This window comes from Hetaerina americana, unplaced genomic scaffold (genome assembly GCF_022747635.1).
Source record: "Hetaerina americana unplaced genomic scaffold, ioHetAmer1.1.p SCAF_4, whole genome shotgun sequence".
NCBI lineage: Eukaryota > Metazoa > Arthropoda > Insecta > Odonata > Calopterygidae > Hetaerina > Hetaerina americana.
The window spans coordinates 7,314,770-7,335,143 of NW_027286985.1; the positions used below are offsets into that span (position 1 = coordinate 7,314,770).

Genomic DNA, 20,374 nt, shown 5'->3' on the forward strand with positions numbered 1-20,374 from the left:
AATTTTCTCCCAAGGGCCTGCCATTTACAATTTTGAATCTCCTTGGTAACGTGTAAGAAGAATAGAAGAAAAACGAATACAAATCCACAAATCAGTGTAGACAACATTTGAATGTATCTCAAGTATCTGTATTCAGTGTGATCACTAAAATTACTCTTGGCTGCATTTATTAAAATTCGTTCGAATTTCGGTTTACTCGAGACATTAAAATCTATGAACTTAGAAGAGGCTTTTAAAGGACTTCATGCAACATTCAATTGAGCATCAAATTTCAAAATCAATTGGAAATACTCGTTTTGGCGAATTTATTTCTGAATTAGAAATATTTGTTCCAAATTCCTTATTTTATATGCTGTACTCTTTCTCTTTCAATCAAAAATTAATTTATATGAGTGTATCGCTATCAAGTTTCCCATAGAATATAAAAAGCCAAACGGTCAGCGACGATAGCGACGTAACCATTGAAACGGCGCAAACGAAAGTTACAGGAAAACAAAGGAAGGTGCGAATACAAGGAGGCGTCTGATATGTGAAGTATTTCATTATTTCGATTTGATGTGTTTTATATTGAATTTGCTTGCAACATTTAAGAATTTGTATTATTGAAAACCTATTTATTTTGTTAGTGCTCTTTATTCATGGAGTTTGCATTTTTATTGTTGTACACGGTTAAGTACTTTATCATATTTGATTGTAGCGGTTTAATTTGTTTCAGGGTTTCGATGTCTTGTGAACATTTGCTGAATTCAGCAATCATATTTCATGTTCGCTTTATGTAATTCTTGAATATCAAGCCGTCGTGGTGAAATTGTGGCTGAGAAAAATCTGAAATATGTCAGAAGACAAAAAGGTTGAAAAATATTTTCAAACGGCTTTTATTTCACCTCTTTCCAGGAAATGCGAACCTGTTTTTCAAATCATTTATTATTCCCTAGGATGTTGTTCAACCCTCGGTTGAACACATTAATCTCAAGGTGCTGGGACAGGATGGGTCAGTAATCCAGTTCAAAATCAAAACTCGCACCCCCTTGAGGAAACTAATGAGAGCTTATTGCATTCGTGTGGTAAGTGTTACTTTTCTCATTGGAGCCATTATATTTCAAATAAACTGGAATCAGAGTAAATCAATAATCATTTGTGTATTAAACAATTCTCTCCATTTAATTTATCAATGGTAAATAGTGACGAGCGGTCCAGAATCTAGTTTTTTATGAAGCCTTACTACCTAGTACATCGTTGAATTATATCTCTAATGAAATGCAAATTTTTATGCTTTAATGGTGGGCAGTTAGCATAGATTGTCGTTTAACCCCACACAATACGGTATTGTGCTTCTTGGAGTTGGCTCGACTTCTATGCTGGTGCAACAGTTTCAGGGGGTGTTGTCCTGAAGGCACATGTCTGTACTGCATGCTTTGATGGGTTAATAAAATAGGTATCTTCGGCATGTTTCATTGGCCTCCGGCAAATGTTATACATTCTTCCTACATAAGTCCCTTGAGTACTTTGTGGTGATAACTGTGGTTGTGCACCACCTTCAAATCTAAGATATTTAGAATGATTTTCCACGACGAACATTCATATTTTGGCATCGTAAATTTATTAGTACATGCTGAAATTTTACTTTAAACCACTGTATAATTATGTCTCCGTGAAAATTCCCTCGACACACAATTGTAATTAAAGAAGTCATTCTTCATGGAATAATAACAATTTTTCCTGTAAAGTGTTCTGACCTGTTCCACAAAAAGTTATAACTGTAGTAATGGTTCATTAGTGAATTAAGTATTGCATGTAACTTCAATGACAATAATCAAATAATATGCCATTTATCGTTTTTATTATTTGAATATGATGTGTAGTTATTATTTCTCTTTAATATTTAAAAGACATGGATAATATCGTAGGTCACACTGTTCAAATGGGATTGTCACATGGCAACTTAAGAATGAGAGTGGAGAAACCATATGCAATAATGTGTATTGAGTTATCATCTATATCAAGGCTCTCCTTATTGTGTATATATTAGCAGCATTATCTGTGACTAAACATAAATGCAAGAACCTATTCCTATCACACATTATGAAAATGCTGTTGAGTCCAAATGCTTCTGGTATTCCCCAGTTTGAGGATTATTTGATATATCCACTGTGGTAAATTTTATGTATTGGCCGCCCACTTTCACTTATAGTTGATCTTAAGGTATCCACGATGGATGTTCCATGCTGCTTCCGGGAATTACCATCCCATAGGTTGGTTAGTTGCATAACAGTTTCGCCCCTCTGTCCTGAAGGCATCTTCAGGTGGAAGTGATCTTTGTTGCAATTATGCTGCTATGTATAAGAGATACTGGCTGGCCCGGAGAGCTCTGATTGGCTACTTCTCAGTGATTACCCTTTTCCATGTAAAAGTCAGGGTGTAGCCATCCTCGTGGTTGAAATTCTTTGGATTTTTCAATATTTCTGCAAATTCTCTTAATAAAATTTACTCTAACCACCTCCAATGGGGAGATTTAAAGGATGGCCATAACCTGGCTATGGCTTTTTGTACAGCTTCTTGACTCTCACCACCGCTGATAAATGAATAGATAGATAGATTTGTTCGCCATAGAACAAGGCATAATTGTATGGGCTTTGTTAAGATTCAATTACATTTACAGGTACATGAGATTTACATGCATACAAATTCATAGGAATAATGATGCACTTGAAATAAATGGGTATTAAAGATTTAAATAACAGATTTCCATCTATTGGCTCTTTCTATGTTCTCTTGGGCAATAGAAAATAAAACATTAGTTACAAAGAAATCTTTTAACATTTCTTTGAATTTATTTTCTTGGGGGAGTATTCGTTTTAACTCTTCAGGAAGTCGATTAAAGAGCAGTTTACCTGAAACTTTTGGAGTTTTTTGTAGTACTGCTACTCGGCAATGGTCATTATTTTTACCGCTGGTGTTGTACTTGTGAACATCCCTATTTCTGACCAGAGAAGGGGTTTTGGTGCAGGCTTACAGAATCACATTATACATATATATATAAAGGGAGTGGTCATGATTTTGTGACATTTAAAATACTTCCTGGAGAATTTTCTTGTATTTAGTGTGAATATAACCCTTAATGTTTTCGAAGGGTGAGTATCCTATTGATGTTTCCATGTGCTGAACTCCCCATCCGACGATGCCATATCGAGCTTTGGGCTCAAATATACCATGGTATACTGGGATGAATACTTCTGTATTACAATAGTTAGCAAAATTTTTTAAAAGGACTGAGCATAATTGGGCTAGGGATTTTTAATAGGGCTGAGCATAATTTTTTACTACATTTTTCCATTTGGAACCTCCAGCTTAACTTGTTGTCTATTTCTAAACCAAATAAATTGGTATGTTCTAACCCAGTCATCAATTAGTTTCCTATTTGAACAGAAATATTTTACAAAGGTCTTTATTTAATTGGAAAAAAGTGCAGTATTTATTTGGATCTAAGATGAAACCATATCTGCCTACCTACTTCCTTTTTTAGTTTTTAATTTTATTTTTCTCTTGCAGTAGTTGTTATAGAGTTTGTGATGGGTCACCACCGAATGAGTTTTTTCTCATAAATGCTTGTGTGATTTACTCACGAGAGCCACTGCACCACGCAAACCTGAGTGGAAGAGGGTATTCTCTTTCACTGATATTGCCCTATGTTATTCATTAGAGCATGATCTGGGAGTCACTGCCGTTAGGTCTTCTTCCTCACTAATGATGAATGCATGTGTGATTGTGACTCAGGGGCACTGCTCACACACCCAAATAGGAGAGTGTATGATTATTTCCCACCCCCACCTCCCTGTTCTTCCCTTTTTCACCTTCCTTCATCCAACCCTAAGCCCAAATATGGCAGCCTGCGACAATCATCCCAATCTTTGACTTGACGGCCATAGTAACGAAATTTGTTTTAGATAACAATGCCTCCACTGCAATTACATTCGAACATACTATATGGCTAATTCTATTTTTTTCTTCTTTTGCCTCTCTCTTCAGGGACTTGCAAAGGAGATAGCACGTTTTCGTTTTGATGGTCAGCCTATTACTGAAGCAGACACTCCGTCTCATCTAGAGATGGAAGATGGTGATACAATCGAAGTGTATACCCAACAGACTGGGGGATATTTCCCCAACAATATTCACAGGAAACAGTTTTCTTCAGTATTTTGTACCCTTAAGAAACAATTAACATGATGCAGGTTTAAGTTCAGTGAATTTATGCCATCACCAGCCACTATTCTTGCATTCGACTGATAAGTTTAAGTGTAATGTGCATACATAAATTGACCTGATGGCTCCTTGTAATCCATCTTTTTTTTTTGTTCATAAAAGTCCATTGTGCTTGTGTGCATCCTTCCTCACTGACTAAGAGTGCAGTTTCTTATGTTGTAATAAGGAAATGTATTGTCTTTGTTGCAATAACACCAATAGTGTTAAGCAAGAATACACAATGTCCACTATGTAGTGGAAGTATTTTTTTATCCTGATTTAAATTTTATTATTCTTCTAGAACTGTTTTTACTTTTTTAAAGTTTTCATTAATTCCTCATAATGACTTTGAGAGTAATTTCCTGTGCTTTTTTTAAGTAAGTATTCTTGAGTGAAAGGGAGTGGCGGGATGAAACCACTTGCAGCATATGCAGTGTATTTATTTCCTGTTGACATAATTTTTCATTTTCGATGAAAATGTTTCCCCAACTTGTTTCTATGAATTTTTAAGGTACCGTGAATTGGTATTTGGCATTATGTGCTTTGTTAACATTGTTCACTGAAGGAGACCCAGAGGCGTATTACGTATGGTCCACTAAAACTTGTTAAATCATTATGTGAATGTTGACATCCACTTAGCCGTCATTTTCATGCATTTCACAAAGAGGGTGAGTTGGTTAAACAAGAGTGTAATACACAAATTATATTTGAACTGGCCTGTAAACATTCTTGTGTTGAATTCCAAGAAACTGCAGGAGATGCCGCAACAGTAAATTTTAACAAAGTCATCCGCTAATATGCATTTCAATGAAACAATTTCAGAGTAAAAATCAGGGAATGATTTTTACACTCTGAAATTGTTGCATTTGGGACATTGTAACTTTCTCAAATTAATATGTATCCTTTTCTGTACTCTGACATGATGCTGTGTAATACTCTCAGTAATCTCCTTCTTGTAACTTATGTTGTCAAGTATCTTCAAAAGTCGAGTTTGTTTTGGTAGTTGCAGAGCAGCACATTAATTCTGGGACCACATTTTAGGTTGTGTTCTCTTGCCCTGCATCTATCACAAGATGGTAGTTCGAAGAATGTGATTTGAGCAATACCTACCTTTTCTCTAGGATGACCATACCCAGTGATAAATTTTGTTCACAAAGTTAGTTGTCTTTTGTGATGAATTGTAACTTGAAGAGGAAAAAGTTCCTCTGAAAATAACCTCATTTTTCAGTTGTGACTCAAAGAAACAGGCAAAAGGAAAGCTGAAGCATGAGAATTCAAAACTGTGTAATGTTTTCTATTCTTGCCTAACCCATGGTTATTCTTTGTATGTTTTACATACATCACTGTAACATGTTGATTACTTTTATGGAGGAAATAAAGGAATGGTTTCACTATTTCTCGTTAATAATTTATTCACTGGTACTCCCCACTCATTGATCTGCTCCTATAAGAATAAGCCACTGTGTAGCATTTCCAGATACAATTTATTGATGGTTATTCTTTGGTACCCTTCCCATGGACTACAACCATGAAGTGGTGGAAGTGCTGGTACATTCTGATGACCTATAGTGCTGTGTTGGTGGGAGCAGTGATATTTGCTCCTAGTAGGGTCATCCATACCAAATAGGTTGAAGGTGAGGATCCAGACGAAAGGTAATCTTCCACAGCAAGGTAGGGTCCGGGGCTTCTGACCCCAGTGGGATGGTCATTTGACTGACGGTGTCTCATTGAAAGCACTATTGAGGAAGGCAATGAAAAACACCTCAAATCACTTATCCCGAGAGTGCTACGATGGGCAGAATAAAACAACGAGTCTTGGCAATTACGGGACTCAGTGTGTTGTGCCCAACAGCAAGAGAGAGGTAAGGCTTCTCTCACAAAACCCTTTCATAGTGGAAGCAGTACAGAAGATGAGCAAACTAATTAGAATAGGGACTTGGGAATGTTAGGATAATGTTTAGGTCAGGAGAATAGGAAAGAGGTTGGCAACTTCCAAAAGTAATTTTGTTAAAAAACTCAAAATGATTGAAGGTTTAGCAATGAAAAATGGCTACAAAGAAAATTTAATTGAAAATATACTGTAAAGAAAACATTCCTTTAAAGCATACAATCTTTTGTTCAAACCAATTAGTGTGGAGGAATATATATAGGCCTATAAAGGTCTTCATACCTCCAAGCAATCATGAGGAAGATGTTAATTGGGTAAATGATCAGTTAGATGACATTGGTGTTTCTGGAAGGAAACATTTGATTGTGATGGGGGAGTGGTATTGCAAAGAGAGGAAAGTGAGGTAGGGTAGACTATGGCTTAGGTAGGTTTGAATTTAGATGGATGCAAACTACAACAATACTGAACACAACCTGGCATCCTGCACTACAGCAAGCCCATCTTCAATTTCTCATAATTATGTCATTCCACCCTGTTCCTACCTCCTCCCGCTATGACATCCTGTACTCCAATCTTCTGCTTTCTCCTTCCACATTGCAACTCTCTCCCTCGGACCGTCAACATCCTGCAGCCATCATTTCCATGGCCTTCCTCTCCTCCACATTGCTACTGAGCCATCATTTGAGAATTTTGTGCTCATGTGACCCAGCCATGCGAGTGACTTGGAAAACTCAACGCTAGTATATATCATCCCCTCCTAACAATCGTTTATCTCTCAATTCATTCTGATTCTTCATATGTACTCTTAACCAGGTCATAAATTCTTATTATTTTCCTTTCAAATATCCAGAGTACACATTTCTTTACCATTCTTGAATAGAACCCACACATCATGTAATGAACAGGTCAAATGGGGGTTGTACATATTTTCAATTTTATTTTTATTGAAAAGAAATTTCATTTGAGGGAAGGTACACTAGCATAATAGGCCATCACTACTGGTTGCACAAATGAAATCACAATATTTATTGGAAGACTAGTCATCCCAATAAATATTCACTATGGAGTTTGCAAAGATTATTTCATTTCCATGATGGATAAATTCCACCATATCACGCCAGAAATCATTTCAATCCTTCGGTTGATTTCATTATAAATTGTACTTTCATTGTTTAGAATGACTCAGATAAGTGTGCTTTTTGACACACTCCTGGTTCCCAATTTTTATGTTTCGCTGAGCACATTTGCTTTGAAGAGGTGATATTTCTAGTCTTTGATCTTCTTTTCATTTATATTTAGACCCATTCTTTTACCAATTTCCTCCATCTTATTAGTACAATTCTTCCGAGTTATTCATATTTCATGCTGCAAGAGCTATGTGGTATGCATTTGCAAATATTTGTGGGACTACCGCTACCCCATCGCATCAAATATTACACCCCCTATTGGGCAAATCAAACCTATCCTCAGCTTTACTAAAAAATTCTGTCTTCCAAATACTGCGAACTAGCAGGTGTAATGCTCTAATTAGTTCTTGGCCTCCCATTCTTTATCATTTGACTTAATTGCATCTGCCATAGGTGCTCTCTCATTTCCTTGCTTTTCTGCACTTCCTTTAGCATCTGCTCTTCAACCCTGGAGCTACTTCATTGAACTATTCCTCCCATGTTTCTAGTATCTCATTCCCCTCCGCAATGACTTCACCTGTTGTTTCCGTAGGAGCTTACAAGTGATATCCTTCATACATTTTACCAAAAAACATGTAATTGAGGTTACCAGTTAGGTTAACCATTATTATCAGCCGATGGGAAAATTAATCACTTTCATTTACATTACTATGATCCTCCATGGTTCCCACCTGTTTTTAGGTACTTGTTTATTTCAAAGCAGTTTCTGTTTATTTCCTGCAATTCTTACACTTCTCTTTTTAATAGTCTCCCTTTAAAGCATAATATGTATATATACGAGGGTCATCCGGAAAGTAGTACCCGTTCGTGCCGCATGAAGTGCTGACGACGCGAGTAGCCGCTGAACGAGGTCAGATAGCTTCAGTGGCTTGTCTGCCTTCTCTGAGCCAAGTTGCGTGACGCTAGCATTGCCTGTGTTGTTTCTGTGATTGTTTACAATGTTTAAAAAAATTGAGAACGCCGCCAGTTGTGAAGTGAGGCCAGTGATTAAATTCCTCAATGCAAGAAACGTTCGCCCATGTGATATTCATCGCCAATTAAAGGAGGTGTATGGAGACAATGTAATGGACGAGTCGTCTGTTCGGCGGTGGTGTCGCAACTTCAACATGGGGAGGGGGAACACACACGACGATGAGCGTTCGGAGAGACCGTCTGTCAATACAGACCAACTGGTGAGCTGTTGACGAATTCGTGAGGAACGATCGGCGCGTCACAATTGATGACATCTGTGAGCATTTTCCCAATGTTTCTCGAACAATTGTTCATGAAATTGTTAAACACCATCTGCATTATGCAAAAATTTGTGCAAGATGGGTCCCTCGCGTATCTCAATGAGCTGGCGGCGAAGGACTATGCAGCAGGAATACAGAAACTTGTCACACGTTATGACAAATGCCTTAATTTGCTTGGAGATTATGTTGAGAAGTAGTTAAAAGTATCCGCTTTCAAATAAAATTTTTTATGTTTGTTAATATTTACTTTTGTGTCTTTATTTCACGAACGGGTACTACTTTCCGGATGACCCTCGTAGTTCAGCTCTTTCGTACCCTACAAGCGACCAGTGTGTGGCTGGAGGTGACTACCCACCCGACTAATAATTACCCAAAATACTCTTCCCTTAAGAGTCAGGACAATACTAATCCGTTTACTCATTGATCAAGGAATACTTAAATCTCAACTCAATCTAGGCTTGGTCTCTCTTATTTCATTAACATGATCTTGCCTACCATCTAGGATGGGGCTAATGCCACAGGACATGATGGCTGAAGGCAGCTCTCCATTAATGCAATCTTTACCCTGTAGGTGACTGACCACATGGCTCCTGCAATAATTTTGATTGCATAGATGGCTACTTGGTCTATCACGATTAGCAAATCAAGCCCCTCCTCCCTGAATGGGATCAAATTCGCTACCAAACCAAATTACCGAGTCCATTTACTTTATGAAGCCAGTGACAGTGAAGACAAAGATTTCATTTATACAACATTAAGAAAATTTCACTGACAATGCATTAGCTTGACATTTCCACACTAACTTAGTACCCAATGCTCAAAACAAGCCTTACGGATCGCATGCATTCACTTCTCACATTAAGATGGCTCATTTCTATTTACTCGTTAGATTACAAATTGATAAATTGTGAATCACATTGGTTCTAATACACCCAGGTACCGTAAGGTTCAGTAACAATGGGATAGGATAGTAGGATAGTTCTACACTACCAACTTAGTGGGGGGTCAGCATGTTTACCTACTCCTCTCACACACGACCTTTGCCATAAGATCAATACCAGCCTTTTGTTCCAGGGCTATCTGGTACAGATCCTAAGTCCAAGCTACTACCAGCATAACAATCATAAATACTTTCCTACTATCCAGCACTTGACATATTTCAAAAGGTAGTGCCTCCATGAAGTGCATTTTACCATTAAGTGATGGTATCGGATTTTCATTACCTAATGCGCAGCCTACTTCCAGGATTCGTGAACCCTTGCATGCTTTCCTCTCTCCCAGTCCCTTCACCCCCCAAGGAGAGAATGTTTGACCTAATTGCTTGACTGGCATTTCATGTTTACTAAGTTAAGGATTGGGCAATTTGTTTAAACCAAGAAAACTTTCCAAATAGTTAAGCTTTAGGACTGACATTCCTTTAACACAATTAGAAAATTAAAGTTTATTTTATAAAGAACACGTTTATTAAGATTTAACTTAAATAGACATTTAATGCCAAAACAATTATTCTCAATAGAGAGGGCTTGCACTTAAATGCAACTCATTCATTTCAAACAAATCACTCGAACAAATTGTGAACTAGTACCCACCACTTCCTGGGCCACACAATGGCCAACTGGGCAAATACTGAATTATGAACAGGAATGTGAATGAAAAAATGAAGGCGAAATTTTAAATAGTCCAAATAAATAACACAGCACAATTTAATCTACTTCTTCCATTCTTGAAGCATCTTCAGCGTCACCTTCAAGAGGCGGCATCTCTTCATCTTTCTTCTCATCCGATGCACCAGCTGTCATTTCCTCCTCTGCATCATCCTCGTCTATTCCCAGACCCAGCTTGATCATGCGATGGATCCTGGCGGCATGTACCTGAAATCGCAATATTTCATTATAAATAACAAATCCAACAATATGCCAATTTACGGACCGCGAGAAACGCATTAAGCAGAACAATACATCTGTATTGAGGGCACCTAATTACGTACCCATCATTGCACTAATTGAAAAGTTCTAGAGCAATTAATTTTAACATTAAAATTTCTTACTCTAGGTAATATGTAATCACGTTGACTATCGCTTCAACATGATTAAATTCGGTACGTTCCAGCAATAAGTGAAAAGCCAATTTAAATTTGCAGACCTGAGCAGCATGTGCTACTCAATAGTTCCAATAATTTTCTACTGACCTGAGGATCTTCCAGGGAAAACCCAGATGCCAACAGGGCAGTCTCAAACAGGAGCAGTACCAGGTCCTTCACAGCCTTGTCGTGCTTATCTGCTTCGACCTTCTTCCTCAAGGATTCGATTATTGGATGGTCCGGGTTTATTTCCAAGTGCTTCTTAGCAGCCATGTAGCCTAGTGTTGAAGCATCCCTTAAAGCCTGGGCTTTCATTATTCTCTCCATGTTCGCCGTCCACCCATACTGAGACGTAACTATGCAGCACGGAGAAGCAACAAGTCTGTTCGACACCACAACTTTCTCAACCTTCTTATCGAGGATATCCTTCATGACCTTGCAGAGTGCCTCCAACCTATTCCTGTCCTCCTCCCTCTTCTTTTTCTCCTCTTCATCCTCTGGCAATTCTAGACCTTCCTTGGTCACAGACACCAAGGTCTTGCCTGTTTAGGGAAAAAGACATTATACACTTATCAAAGAGCATTGGCCGACAGTTACATTAACACTTGCATGAAGTTAACATACCGTCGTATTCCTTCAGCTGCTGAACAACGTATTCATCAATTGGTTCTGTCATGTAGACTACTTCAAATCCACGCTTCTTAACCCTCTCCACGAACGCAGAATTGGCAACTTGCTCCCGGCTCTCTCCAGTTATGTAGTAGATGCTCTGCTGACCCTCCTTCATACGTCCAACGTAGTCCTTCAGTGCACATGCCTCGTCGCCGGAAGCAGAAGTGTGGTAGCGGAGGAGTTCACTGAGCTTCTTTCGGTTTTGACTGTCTTCATGAATACCCAGTTTCAAGTTCTTCCCGAATTGTTCATAGCATTTGCGATAATTCTCTTTATCCTCCGCCAGCTCCTCAAACAGCTCCAGACACTTCTTAACCAGGTTCTTTCGAATCACCTATGGGATGAACATCAAATGAGTATTACAGACTTTTTCATAATATCTTAGTGGAAAATTTGCCCGTAATGGAGAAAGCTTACCTTAAGAATCTTGTTCTGCTGCAACATCTCCCTGGAAATATTTAAAGGAAGGTCCTCCGAGTCAACAACACCCTTTATGAAGTTCAAATATTCAGGGATGAGATCTTCGCAGTTGTCCATGATGAAAACCCTTCTCACGTACAATTTGATGTTATTCTTCCTTTTCTTGTTGTCGAATAAATCGAAGGGTGCTCTCCTAGGTACAAACAGCAATGCTCTGAATTCCAATTGACCTTCCACCGAGAAATGTTTCACAGCCAAATGGTCTTCCCAGTCATTGGTAAGAGATTTATAGAACTCTCCATACTCCTCCTGACTGATGTCATCTGGATTCCGGGTCCAAATAGGTTTTGTTTTGTTCAGTTCCTCATCTTCAGTGTATTTCTCTTTAATGGTCTTCTTTTTCTTCCCTTTCTTCTCGCCGCCCTCTTCCTCGTCGTCTTCTACGTCTTCAATCTTTGGTTTATCATCTTCCTTCTTATCCTCCTCCTCTTCCTTCTTTTCTTCCTCCTCGTCGTCAGATACTTCCTTATCGCGTTCCTTCTCGACCATCATCTTGATCGGATACCCAATAAATTGAGAATGTTTCTTCACCACATCCTTAACTTTCCTCTCTTCCAGGAACTCGGCCTGATCCTCTTTGATGTGAAGGACAATCTTGGTTCCGCGACCCAATGGTTCGCCAGCGTCAGGACGAACAGTAAATGATCCACCTGCGGATGATTCCCATGTGTACTGTTCGTCGTCATTGTGCTTTGAAGTCACCACAACCCTGAAATAATAATAAATTGTTAGTATTGATAGTACACATTTTGACTATTGTATTAAACCGCAAGCGGCCGCAGAGGTGATATCCAGTTGCTATGTACGTACCTATCAGCAACTAAGTATGCAGAGTAAAAGCCGACACCAAATTGTCCAATCATTGAAATATCGGCTCCGGCCTGCAGTGCCTCCATGAAAGCCTTCGTACCAGATTTGGCGATGGTTCCAAGGTTATTAACGAGGTCCGCCTTGGTCATCCCAATTCCACTAGAAAAATTCAAATTTGTGAGGAACTTAAGTCTTGACTACTCCGCCAAGACTTGAGACGGATGTACAGTAAATTAGGCACAAGAACGAAGTGGCTGATGCGCCACTAATCAGCAGAATACTTACGTATCAATGATTGTCAGAGTTCGATCGTTCTTGTTGGGAATGATTTTGATGAACAGATCTTTTCCATTCTCCAGTTTAGAGGGATCGGTAAGGCTTTCGTAGCGAATTTTGTCCAATGCCTGCAACATTAATATGATTGTTACTATAAATTTCCATACACAAAAAGCTAGATCCGAGTCTTTCACTTGCTTTACTTACGTCCGAGGAATTTGAGATCAGCTCCCTAAGAAATATTTCCTTATTCGAATAAAAGGTATTAATGATCAAGGACATAAGCTGAGCAATCTCAGCTTGAAACGCGAACGTCTCCACCTCTGCATCAGACTGCATCATTACGTCTTCGGGCATCTGTGAATTAAACAAACACTATGAAATTCTGCACTATTTGGATGCTTGCAAAACTACAAAAACTTCGACTAAAACTTACATTGATAGGTAATCCTTCCAACACCACAATTCAGAACAGAGACTCGGACTCCTCTGCAATCCTGTGTGTATACACACTCGATGATAGAATCAGAAATGACGCCGGTAGAGGCTGCCGCTCACGTATATAGGCCTCGGTTGGATCTTTCTCGAAATTCAAGAGTAAGCCTGCACTTCCGGTTTAAGCACCTCCCACTGCCGAGAATATTCTATCAATGCAGATATGATATTCTTTGTTACATACAAAATTAAAAATACGAAATAATGCTTATCTTAAAATTATTTATATTATATGTATATTCAAATAAAATAGTTTTACGAAATTTGACGTAAGCTATGCGACAGCAGTATAATTTAACTGATTTACGAAGCACTTGTTTTCACCAACATATTCCAAACTTCCGTTATCGACGAGAACCTTCTAGAAAATTCTAGAAGGTTCCAGAACAGCAGTCGCATATAGATTTTGGGACCATGTGGATTTCTGGCAATGTTGCCACGTTTAACGGACATGTTTTCAAATTTACTGAGACTTCACATTTGATGCATTTTTGATACTCGACCTTTGAGAATCATCGGTTTCTAAATAGTTTGTTATGAGATGGTAGTTAGATCGTGTAACCATAACGGGAGAGTGGTATTGTCTCGGCACAAACTTGTTTAAAATGCTTCCTTTATTTTATGCAATGAAATTTCTAAAAAAAATTAACGATTATTTAATCCTCATTTCCAAGTTAATTCATTACTTACACATGTAATCATGTATCCACAAATGGGTATGTTAACTAAAAGAAAGTACATAAAAATTACTGGTTTCTTCTCCTGTCGTGGATGATGTTTTTATTTCTTGCCCGTGGAAATAATATTCTGAAGTCTAAGTCATCGCAGAAGTATTTATAATCATATATTATTTAAGACTACTATTTTTTTAATTTACTAACATTCCATCCGAATGGGGTTCTTCGCACGTTGTCAAGTCAAGGGCTATGTTCATATCTTATCCTCAGTACGCCTTTTCCTATCTTATTTCACATTGTTTAAGACTAAAATTACATAAGTTTGAACATGGATGAATACTCTATAATCGTGTGCATAAAGTTTTATTTATGGTGGGTTGATCTGGTCATTGTGTGGCATCAGTTAAACCTATGCAAATTTTGAATGAAGGAGGGGACAGATGACACAGAGAGACATTAAGTATAACTCCAATTAGTAAGAAATCGTTTGAAACAAATTTCTTCTTCACTAGTTTTCTCAAATTATTTGGGCATGCTACCTATCTTAATAGTATGAAGCATTTTTATGCAACAATTTCAAGTTAATAGGCCGCTAGACTAAGTTTGAGCGGATTTAGAACAAAATTTGAGTGTCCTTTTCAGATAACAGTTATGCATGTAAATATATATATTTGTATCTTGACGCATGACCTATTAACCCAGAGCCCCTAGAACATTCACGATCATTCAATAGTGGATTGCAATACGCATGTCTATTTGGCGCGAGATTTTGCCGGCAAGACGTTACGGATTAATACTGTCTTTTATTTTGCAATGCATGCGGATCTGACTGTGAAATCTAAATAAATAGCTTTTGTGTTAGTTTTTCGCGAAAACTGCTTAGAAAATGCATGGTATAATACCTCGTTGTTGTTCTGAAGGGGAGTAAATAAATTTGCCGGGCAGTTTGCCGTTTAATCCAGTAATTTGTGGCACATTTGTTTAGACATAACGTGGTTTGATGAAAAGGCTGTGTTTTCTGTGGTGTTCGGCTGTTCTTTCTGTTGTGTTTTGTGTTCTTTTGCGCGTGCATGTGTTATCCTGTGCTTCTGTCGATTATCAAGCAGTTCCCTTGCGTTGTTGGAAAGCAGCTCTTACAAATTTTATTTTACCTGAACTAACAAATAATGGATTGGTATTTTGTCATTACCACCTGCCGAAAAATAAAAGGAAACTGGTTCATTCGAAAGTAATGTTGAAAGAATGGCTTGAGATTTTGCTAACAATACATGGACTGGGTTCTTTGGTTGCCTCGATTACATTTTTATATTTTCACTTTTTTGTTTCCACAATTTTGTGTTACCAGCTATCCTTTCACTGAAGGTGGTTTCGACGGGAAATATATTAATCAAATAATAAAATATAGCCAAATATAATATGATACGTGGGAATCGACAGAAAAAGGAACCAGTCATTGTTATGCACTTTCTTTTAGTTTTATTATTTATTTTTTATTTACATGTAATTTTTTAAAGCTAAGATTTTAGATGTCATTTATTCCACGAACGTAGGGGATCATAATAACATTGTTCGACTGCAGTTGGTACATGTTAGGGTAAAATGAAACACTTGATATCTACATTGAGAATGATGAAAACATTACCACCTCAAGAGACGAGATGTTTTCATGACTCATTCTCTATGAAGTCGTTTATGCTGTGTGCTTTTCATTCCTAATTCATTATATGCAATGCTGCAATGGATCAGGAAGAGTGAAATTGCATCACACTGAAAGATGTCAATAGTTGCGTTTACATTGACTTAGTTTCTATCTCACCAGGAACCCTTATAAATATGATATTAAAAATTCCTTTTTTTAGAATGCCAATTGTTAGTGTGTGATTATCTACACATGTCATTGAGATGTTCCTAATGCCCAGTGGATGAATTTTCTTGTCCGTTGCCACAAGTTCTATTTAATGACTACTACTAACATACATAATTTCGTATCATCATCTAGCCTGCAACAAATACTATACTTCTTACGTTCTGTTTCCATTTTTTTATATGGACTATTCTTTAATGTTGGCATTTCGTCTACATTGATAAATCTAACTTCATATATATGCGTACCTGTATACCATCTGAAACTGTCTTTCATGCGTTGAAAATTAAGATTCTAATTGATATTTTAACTATCAATTATGAGTGAGTATCTTTATTCAATTAGTACCCATATGTTTTGTATGCATAAATTTGGGACTAATTTACCTTCCTTTTTGTAAAAGGTTTCTAACCGTAAAGAAGGAAGTATGATGGACAATGGTAATGATAGTTACAGCTAAGCAATTCTTAAGCTGGTTTTAAATTTTAACCTGATTATCGTATCTGTTTGAGTTTGTAATGAATTGTATTTCTGCGCCAGTCCACGCTCCATAACTTTCGCATTTAGAGCGTTTTTAATATTACTGTGCATGTGTCCACGTGAGGAATATAATAAAAATGAATGTACTAAATGACGTCATTGGAGATATTTCTCCATGGTATTTGTGTTTAATTTAGTGTATTGAGTTGTCTGCATCAATGTGTATATTTAATCTTTTATGAGTGCGTATAATTGTTATCTTTGAAGAAAACTATTGATACTTCGTTGACTAAATTAGGCAAACGGTGCTGCTGGTGTACAAGCCGAATTATATGTCAAGCTTAGTATGTGTATTATGATGATGGATAGTAAGATTTTGTTCATAGACACGCATCTAATCCTGAAGAAATAAGATTAGATTGTAAACATAGCGAGCAGCCAGTAGCATATTTTGTATATAATGAAAATGAGTGTCTTAAGGTTGGTTTAAGATAGCCCTGATGGCCTGTTTCTTAACTTCAGAAATCATATGGCATTGGCTTGAGCCAATCCAGAAATCCCATCAAGACCATTCAAATTTACTGCCTCTCAACATTATCTTTTTCTACCTTCTTTGGACTTAAGCTTGGTGGCGTCATTTCTGCTATTTTTTCTGGACCCCAATCAAAAATGTCTCTGATCTACATACATCCTGTTTGTAGATATGGTTAATTTGTCTTTCAATAATTCAGATTTTCTCCAAATGTCCCTACATGTACTCATTTTCCCATGAAAAGCTGTTAAGTGCAGAAATAGGTCCAAATGTCCTATATAACTTCCGTTTTTGCCAGAAATTATTTCCTTCAGTTCTCCATGATTCTTTCTTACTTTCATCTGCCTAAGTAGTTCATTCTCGTACTCTGTTTACTGTTTCATGAGTGTGAACATTAACTCATGAACAATTTCAGAGAATTTTCTTTACACAAAGAGATTCATCGAAAAATTGATAATACATTGGCAAGATAAGATACCCAATGGTGAAAAGAATGAACGCGTATGAATTGAAGCTAAGCACATGTGATTCTTCTAATTGCTCTTTTTTGCAATAAAATACTTGACACCCACTGACTGCCCACAAAGTTTGAGGCCATAAAAAATTTGGGAATGGAACAAAGCATAGCAAACTGGGAATTATCTCAGGGAAATAAGAATTTTAGCTTTTACAACAGATTAAGAAGGCTTTTTATCACGGAACAATGGGTTGTCAATTTTTTTTCTAGATGGGCACCAAGTAGATTAAGAGATGTAAGGGAGAAGTAATGAATCTATTCGCAGAATTTAAAGATGGCCTCATGAGATCTGTTGCTTAAAACAAGATTATGGGCTGACAATCATCTCTGGAGTTAAAATTCAGCCATGATCGGTTGCATTCATTAAGTCTGTCCATATTTAAATAAAGGATGTAACAAATATATGAAAGGAAAGAAATGCATAAATAAAATGAATTATTGTAGCATTCTTTCAAAAAACATCAATAATTGAGGATTTAAATTTGCCCTAATAAATTTTGGAATGCTTGCAAGCAAATTTTAACTTAAGGATTGTTTTAGCTTTCTCCATGGATAACTTTCTTCTCCCTTGAAATCAAGGCCCCCTAAAACTTATACCAAAGGGAGTTATTCTCTGGGACCATTCCCAATCCATAGGATGAAAAGGATAGCTCGGATATCTTAAAACCTTCACAATCCAAGTTTTCTTCCCTAACCCATCAGTTCAGTTTCTGCACACCCTGCCACATGTTACAAAAGTCAAGTCACATGCACAACATATGCTGTAGTTGATTGCCTCTCCACAGAAACTCTAAATATTCCTTGTGTTTATGAAAGAACTGCACATCCCTTGGGTTAATGATGGTATGGGAAGTCTGGAAGGAAGGATACTATTCTGCTTCTCACACTTTACTCCTGCCAAGATGTGATTCCTACCCTTCTCTTCTCCCCAGATGTGCCACTCTTACCTCTGATTCACTTGCTTCGCCTATCAGGGCACGATACCGCAACAATCCTCCAACCATGATTTTGCAGACTCTTATTATAATGCAGAAGTATTATTAGGTAATCTACCAGTTAAGGTAGGTTTTTGGATGGACACAGCTATTAAATAAATATTTTGACTCCTAGAAAAACAAAATCCAGCATCCTACTCTATATGAGGTCCTTCATCTCTGAGTACTTTCTTCCTCCCTTCATCCAATCCAACATCCCTATCCTGTTCCTTCCCTTTCCTCGTTTGCCCAACATTTTCCCCTCAATTACAGTCTTCAACATCCCACTGCCAGTCAATACGCCCCTCATCCATTTTTCCTGCCTCCATAGGATTTCTCCTAACAAACCCCTCTCTTCGCCCACCATACCAAGAACTTCCTCATTTGTTTTCTTCTCTGTCCATTTCACCTTCTACATTCTTCTCCACACCCACATTTCAAAAGCCTCCAGTCTACGTCTATCCTCCTGTTTCAATGACCACGTTTCCGCACCGTACATAGCTACGCTCCATATCAAAGTTTTTACGAGTCTTTTCTTAATATCCTTACTCAATGTCCCTGTCATCAACTCCTTCCTCCTGGTGAAAGCCTCTTTGCCTAGCGCAATTCTTCTCCTTACGTCCCTACTACTTTGACCGTGTTGGTCCAAAACACTTCCGAGATATGTAAACTGTTCTACCTGCTCTTGTTTTTGCCCTGCTACTTTAATGTTAAGCTTAGCCTTTTTCTTTCTAGAAAATCGCATAACCTTTGTTTAATTAATATTGATTTTCATCCCATACCTGTTGCACGGAATTTCCAATTCACTCAGCAATGCTTGCAACCCCTTGGCTGACTGACAGACTGAAGCTTGGTCATCAGCGAACCTAACTGATTTTACGAATTCTCCGCCCACTTTCATTCCTACCTCCAGTTCTTCCCATGCCTCTAATCATTTCCTCTACATACAGGTTGAAAAGCAACGATGATAATGGGCAACCCTGCCTTACACATCTTCCTAACACCATTTCATAGCAACTTAATTGTGGTCAGAGCCTGCATGCGCTCCTGGGAAGCTGTACGAATTTATCACACTGTTCCTTAACCTGTGTCTAACCAGAATATAATCTAGGTGATACCATTCTGAGTCACCTGGCATTTTCCATGTATACCTGCATCTTTTGTGGTGTCTAAACCAAGTGTTGGTGATGACCTACCCCTGTCTCCTACAGAACTCAACTGCTTTCTCCCCACGGTCATTACTTGTGCCTAAACCATAGTCCCCCACCTCATCACCATCTCTCCCTTCGCCTACCGTCGCATTCCAATCCTCCATCACTATCAAATGCTTCCCTGAAGGAACACCCGCGATTATGTCCTCTAATTAATCGTATATCCTATCGACCTTTTCCTCCGTATGGTTGCTCGGTGGCATGTATACCTGAATAATAACCAAGTTCGTCGGTTCTGCTTTTATCTCTACTGGTAGTATTCTATCCGTTACGTACTCTATGTTGACTACGCTGCCTCCTACCTATTCATTCAATACTGGCAACTGTATATTATTCTATAATTATCATTCCAGTAATCCCTGCTATCCTTCCATCTCCCCTCACATAGACCTAAAATATCTATTTTTCACCTTTCCATCTCTCGCTTAATATTCTCCGATTTCCCTGTCATCATTGTTCTAACATTTCCACGTTCCGAATCTAACTAATTTGGTCTTCTTCTGTGTCTTCTGTCCTGCTGCTGCCTTCCTCAATAGTGCTTTTAACGTGACACCATCACTAGTTCATTTCTCCTAAGCATCAACCAATGAGATGAGACTATTTTTCCAGGCATAGTTTATTATATGCTCCCTGAAAAATAAAGCTAACAATTGAACTAGTATAATGAATGCTAACATGCCAGAGTGTAATTCAAAATTTTCATGACTTCTGGCCAATGGCTAATGAAATGAAACAAGTGAAAACATGGGAATACCTTTTG

General features: G+C 37.9%; 2 protein-coding genes across 5 annotated transcripts; one reads left to right on the top strand and one right to left on the bottom strand.

Annotated features, from left to right (window-relative positions):
• The first annotated feature begins 487 nt into the window (after nucleotides 1-487).
• Nucleotides 488-5,633, top strand: Sumo (Small ubiquitin like modifier). 4 transcript variants are annotated; one of them, XM_071589775.1, is made up of 4 exons: nucleotides 488-529; nucleotides 716-850; nucleotides 936-1,064; nucleotides 4,027-5,633. In XM_071589775.1, the coding sequence occupies exons 2-4, from the start codon at nucleotides 833-835 to the stop codon at nucleotides 4,222-4,224; spliced, it is 345 nt and encodes a 114-aa protein (XP_071445876.1). In that variant the 5' UTR covers nucleotides 488-529; nucleotides 716-832; the 3' UTR covers nucleotides 4,225-5,633. The 4 variants fall into 4 exon arrangements, with proteins under 4 accessions (XP_071445876.1, XP_071445877.1, XP_071445874.1 ...); XM_071589776.1 differs by having other exon boundaries at nucleotides 492-534; XM_071589773.1 differs by having other exon boundaries at nucleotides 510-621; nucleotides 698-850.
• A 4,353-nt stretch (nucleotides 5,634-9,986) lies between these two features.
• Hsp83 (Heat shock protein 83) lies at nucleotides 9,987-13,425 on the bottom strand. Its single transcript, XM_071590624.1, has 8 exons — nucleotides 13,301-13,425; nucleotides 13,072-13,221; nucleotides 12,874-12,992; nucleotides 12,589-12,747; nucleotides 11,716-12,487; nucleotides 11,251-11,632; nucleotides 10,735-11,168; nucleotides 9,987-10,417 (listed from the first exon to the last, which is right to left on the bottom strand). The coding sequence occupies exons 2-8, from the start codon at nucleotides 13,219-13,221 to the stop codon at nucleotides 10,250-10,252; spliced, it is 2,184 nt and encodes a 727-aa protein (XP_071446725.1). The 5' UTR covers nucleotides 13,301-13,425; the 3' UTR covers nucleotides 9,987-10,249.
• Between the last annotated feature and the right edge of the window lie 6,949 nt (nucleotides 13,426-20,374).